Here is a 6000-nt window from a genome sequence, read left to right as displayed (position 1 = left end):
CATACTCCAGACATTCCTGTTAGAAATTTTCGTTCCTTATGCGTTGTCCTGATGACAACTGCTTCTCATTTCACTTCATCAGCAGCTCTACTGGAAATAGTATCGTACCCATTCGCTGGTGTCAATATTTATACAGCTTTTTCAGCCCATTTTTCAGCTAATTCTTGGTTTAACGTTATTTGTAGCAGACGAAGCCTCTCCTTGGATATTGACGTATTGCAATGAAAGCTAAGCCCTTCTTTCATTGGTGTTCCTCTGTTTCGGTGACGGCGCCAAAGACAGCATTCTCAAGAGAAACAGTTGCAAGATCTGTGACGACGAAAAGACGTATTACTTTGTCACAATGCATGCAGTATGTTCACTGGAGACGATCCAGGCATGTGGACTGCGTTTTGGTGACCTACCTTTTCAGTTTTCAATGTGTTTAAGACAAGGAAACAGAATTAACTGTGAGAGTTACTGATTTATTATGTTCAATCTGCACCCTGAGCTTATGAGTATTGTTAGTAACTACGCTGCAGTTCAGAAACGCGAATAAACCTACTGAAATATTTTTGGTATTAAGGCCCTCATTTGTCGTGTCTTTCAGACAGAAGAGGTGCTCACTTCCACGTTAGGCTTCAGAGTGTCTGATGAAACTAATTCTTCCTGCTCGCAGTACAACTTAAACTAGGATATGTTTGGCAACGGTGTGACTACCGAATTACTTCATGGATTACATATGAATATGCTGACTAATTCACTTGATATTTCCTTGTCAGTTTGACTGAATAATCTGAGCTAATTTGTTTAAAGGTGTGACATCGGTGTATCACTATATGCTTCTGAGTCTAGGGAGCTAATTCCACGCGGAAATTGTAACCCGTCTCGTCCTTTACGTTTCAGTTTATCACATCTATCTACCACTGAGACAATAAGGTAGAAACACTCACAGCAGTATTTCTACATTACCTAAGTGTGTGCTTGTGAATCGAGTGCTGCTTTGGGTGACGTTACAAGTCTCTCTGAAGGCCTGTTTTTTAGCCGTTTCGTGTCAGAGCTACAGGCAGTCAGATCCCATATCAATTAATAAATTAAAACAGTAAACTGCCACATTTGCGTACTCTTTCAGTGGGACATGTGATAGAAAAATATACAAGGATCCTTTTTGACGTCCAGTTTGAGTAATATCTTATTCATTCGTGCTCCTATAGGCATGCTCATGTTACAGAACTTTCTCTTTTATTAAAATAGACTTTCGTCGTAAGGTTCCCATGGTAATCTTAATTACAGTTCTTAGTTGTTGGCAACAAACACCAGCTGGGATAGACACGACACTGGGGTTTCGTAGTGCACAACATCCTTATAGAGCCACGAGCTGCAAAATATTATGTTCACACTGCCCTTTGCTCGAGCAGATGTCTTTTCTTACAGCTCAGCCATCAATGTCCCCATAAGAAGTTAACATAAAGCCGCCCATTACAATATTGCGTAGGATTTCTCAACGAGGGAAAAGATGACGCCCTAGCTAAACTGCAGAAATAATCATCCTTTTGATTTTTGTTGGTTTCAATTAGAGATTGTTGTACTCCACCACCCGACTTCTGGACCTCCTGAACGCAAATGGCGTACTGCAGTTAAGGGTCACGGTTCATCACATATGTCAGTTATCGAGACTTCCTGAATGTAGAAAATGAGTCATGACGGAACGAACGAAGTTTCTTGAAGCTGTACAATCCTTGGCTGACGTGTTTTGTTCAAAAGAACTCGCTCCACACACACAGTGCAAGTGTTCCGAGTTGCCTTGCTGCCATAACACCTCTGTTAAACCCATGGCAGACAATAATGTATGTTGAAAATATTCGACACTTTTCACTTGCTAGTCTATTTCTCAACTCTTGAACAACGTTCATAAAACTTCCTGGCAGATTAAAACTGTGTGCTCGACCGAGACTCGAACTCAGGACCTTTGTCTTTCACGGGCAGGTGCTCTACCATCTTTTTTTTTTTTTTAATCTCATTTTGTTCGCTTTTGTTCGTTGTATGTGCTCGGGGCGGACGTCGTAAGACATCCGATGAAGTTCGTTGGTGATCGATTAACTCAGTTTCTTTATTACAGAGGGTACGTAGCCCTCTGACCGAACACGCTGAGCTACCATGCCGGCTACCATCTGAGCTACCGAAGCACGACTCACGCTCGGTCTCACAGCTTTACTTCTGCCAGTATCTCGTCTCCTACCTTCCAAACTTTACAGAAGCTCTCCTGCGAACCTTGCAGAACTAGCACTCCTGAAAGAAAGGATACTGCGGAGACATGGCTTAGCCACAGCTTGGGGGATGTTTCCAGAATGAGGTTTTCACTCTGCAGCGGAGTGTGCGCTGATATGAAACTTCCTGGCAGATTAAAACTGTGTGCAAAGGTCCCGAGTTCGAGTCTCGGTCGGGCACACAGTTTTAATCTGCCAGGAAGTTTCATATCAGCGCACACTCCACTGCAGAGTGAAAATCTCATTCTGGGAACGTTCATAAATTTCGAGCATTAACAATCCAAAATGTAACTGCAAGATAAAAGACTTCAGATAATTGATGAACACAATTATAGCGCCGCTTTCACCTGGTCGTATGACGCCTGACGAAATTGGCGGTAGACGGCTCCCCCGGGGCCGTTGTAGGGCGAGGAAATACCAGAGCTTAAACTTGGTCTTGACACCGCCGCGACCTGTGTGGCGTAATTGTTGTGGAGAATTCTGGTATTACGGGTGGATCACAAAGTGAATGGAAGTACTTTTGAGCTGCTTCTGACTTCTTTTCCAGACAACCGAAATACGATTAAAGTAACAACTAATGGAGTGCGTTCGATCTCGCGACTTCGAGGTTACATTGCGCGATGTTTAATACTAGCCAACAAGCTTTTCCAGCTTTGCATTCTCTCGAGTAAAGGACAACACTTCCTCCACATATTTTCGCACTCTCTAGTGTTACCAGATCGTGCATATCGCCGGACTTAGAATTTTGAGGCGCGATATGCTTTATTGGCCACCATAAATGAACGACTCAGACTTAGCCTCTCTGCAGCAGCCGGCGGGCGATCAGTTTCTTTTGTCTAAGACTGTACGTTCGCAAGACCACTGTTGCCAGCAGTCATGTACAGTGGCTATATTCATGCTAAGTCTTTCTGCAGTATCGTAGCCCTACTACACGACGTCCTTTAAACACTGCGAGGTGCTGATAATACTGTAATTATTGTCTTCAAGGTATTCTTGTCTAAAATCAACACACCACGTGTGTTTAAAGCAAGCCTGATTTGCATATTCTTAGAGGTATTACTAGTGCCACTCTTATGCGACTGGCACGAAATTTGAATATACATCACCTTTCAAACGTAGGACACGGCTAGCAACTTTCGTTTATGTCGCACAACATCTACTTGATGTTGAGATTTTTTTCCATCATTGTGCAGGGTGTTACAAAATGGTACGGCCAAACTTTCAGGAGACATTCCTCACAAACACATAAAGAAAAGATGTTATGTGGACATGTGTCCGGAAACGCTTAAATTCCATGTTAGAGCTCATTTTAGTTTCGTTCTTCCACCTACGCTCAATAGAGCTCGTTATCATGATTTCATACGGGATACTCTACCTGTGCTGCTAGAACATGTGCCTTTACAAGTACGACACAACATGTGATTCTTGCACGATGGAGCTCCTGCACGTTTCAGTCGAAGTGTTCGTACGCTTCTCAACAACAGATTCGGTGACGATGGATTGGTAGAGGCGGACCAATTCCATGGCCTCCACAATCTCCTGACCTCAACCCTCTTGACTTTCATTTATGGGGGCATTTGAAAGCTCTTGTCTACGCAACCCCGGTACCAAATGTAGAGACTCTTCGTGCTGGTATTGTGGACGGCTGTGATACAATACGCCATTCTCCAGAGCTGCATCAGCGCATCAGGGATTCCATGCGACGGAGGGTGGATGCATGTATCCTCGCTAACGGAGGACATTTTGAACATTTACTGTAACAAAGTGTTTGAAGTCACGCTGGTACGTTCTGTTGCTGTGTGTTTCCATTCCACGATTAATGTGATTTGAAGAGAAGTAATAAAATGAGCTCTAACATGGAAAGTAAGCGTTTCCGGACGCATGTCCACATAGCATATTTTCTTTCTTTGTGTGTGAGGAATGTTTCCTGAAAGTTTGGCCGTACCTTTTTGTAACACCCTGTATAATGACTTCGCAACTGTCGAAATTGTATTTTCTGTGATCAGGCAGTTTTCCGCATGCTGATGTTAAAGTTCACAGATGTTGAAAGACTGTTGCTTTGTATTAATTTCTGATTTTTCATGTTTATATTATGGAAAAATATGATAAAAGCGATATGTATTTCTTGTCTCGGATGTGTCACTATTTAAAGAGCGTACAACTGAAACAACAAAGAAGTTATTTGGGTAGAAAATAGTCCCTGACAAAAACAGGCATCATATGTTCTCATGAATTCGTGCAGTTCCGCGTCCTGATACGGAAAGGTGTTGAGGTCAGAGCAGCACACAACGCCTGCCTACGCTGTCCCAACTATCTCCCTGCTGTTGTCGCAGCAATTTCCATCACACGTAACGTGGTTGTAAAACTCGGTGGTCAGTTCAGCTTATCAGTAGCAATTAGCCAGGTGTGTAGAGTGTAGTGCTCTGCAAAAGCCATGCAGTGCACCTGCGTACACGACGGCGGGAGCAGACCTCATTATGGCAGAATACAAGGTACTTTGGTTCTGTGAGGTAATGGTCCAAATGACCTGCCGGAATCCTCAGTCGATAGTAACGTTTGTTGCATACTAAACAGAGATGTAACTAAGACAGTTATCCCTTTACTATCATTACTATTACTCCTACCACGTTTACTTTGCTATATTCTGGTCGAAAATAAATGTGACTTACTTGCTGGAGCTGGTTTTCAGAGACTTCTCTTTCTCTACTCATGTTTCACAAATATCAAAATCTGTCATGCTAGGGGGAACTGATTTGAACAAACGTTTGCCGTCAGTGTTGTATTTTTAAGCGGCTGTTACTAGCAGGATCAGAACAGAAAACGTCTCGCTCCGTTGTAGCAGTTATTTCTGCACCATGTCGCTGGACGTTTTAATTGAAGTACAAGTATTTCATGAAAAAGTCTTCCCAGTATAAATAATAATCGAATCCTAAAAACAATTTTTAAAATTGAGTACGATTGCTTACATAAAACTCAGCAAGAAGGAGAAATACCAGGATTCTGCCATTGTGAATGTGTCACTTTTCAGGCTGCAGCTGTACACAATATCATTAATGAAAATACGAAGTTTGAAGATATAATAGAAGAACTGGGGAGTGATGGAAAGTTCCAGTTACAAATGAATATCATTTTCAATTTCATGGCAATATTATTTTCGACAATGTCTTCATATGCCAAGATAATTGCTCTGACAGTACCTGAACACTGGTGCCACGTTCCAGGAAGAGAATCTACAAATTTAACAGTGGAAATGTGGAAGAATCTCACAATTCCAAAGTAAGTAACTAACTCGTTTTATTTATTTAAACGTTTGTACCTACTACACAGCAAAAATCTGGACTTGAATGATTTAACAGTATACAATGTTTTATCAACTTCTTGGATACATTAATAAATCAGCGGCAGAATTACACATTAAAACATAAGAGGGGCCAGCAAAGTGTTTTTCACTGAGATGAGAAACGGAGGGGTCCCGGATGAACGGTACATTGAGGACTGTAAAATGAATAATGACAATATTTGTTTGACGAACTTGTAACATAAATAAAGCGAAATGCTCTATTCAGTTTTGTTTGAAATTAAGTAGGAATTGGAAACGCTGGATACTTAATATTTTCAAGCAAAAGAATTGGTTGAAATGCTAACGATGTTGTGTTAAAATCCGAATTGGGATTGGGGAGGGGAAGGCTCAGTGCAGGCTACATTCGGTGTTAAATACGCTTGCTGTGATCTTACTGATAGTTTCATTCTGTAA

The 6000-nt window shown here is 41.8% G+C and overlaps 1 protein-coding gene across 1 annotated transcript in view; it reads left to right on the top strand.

Annotated features, from left to right (window-relative positions):
• Positions 1–4667: 4667 nt before the first annotated feature.
• Positions 4668–6000, top strand: part of LOC126354878 (carcinine transporter-like) — a 109476-nt gene continuing 108143 nt past the window's right edge. The window contains exons 1-2 of the mRNA XM_050004896.1: positions 4668–4738; positions 5275–5522. Coding sequence (XP_049860853.1) covers positions 4724–4738; positions 5275–5522 — 263 coding nt within the window. The 5' untranslated portion in view covers positions 4668–4723. The remainder of the gene's footprint in view (positions 4739–5274; positions 5523–6000) is intronic.

Source organism: Schistocerca gregaria, chromosome 3, assembly GCF_023897955.1.
Source record: "Schistocerca gregaria isolate iqSchGreg1 chromosome 3, iqSchGreg1.2, whole genome shotgun sequence".
In the NCBI taxonomy this organism is placed as follows: domain Eukaryota; kingdom Metazoa; phylum Arthropoda; class Insecta; order Orthoptera; family Acrididae; genus Schistocerca; species Schistocerca gregaria.
Note: the sequence above shows the minus strand (reverse complement) of the source record. Positions and strands in the feature narration are given on the sequence as shown.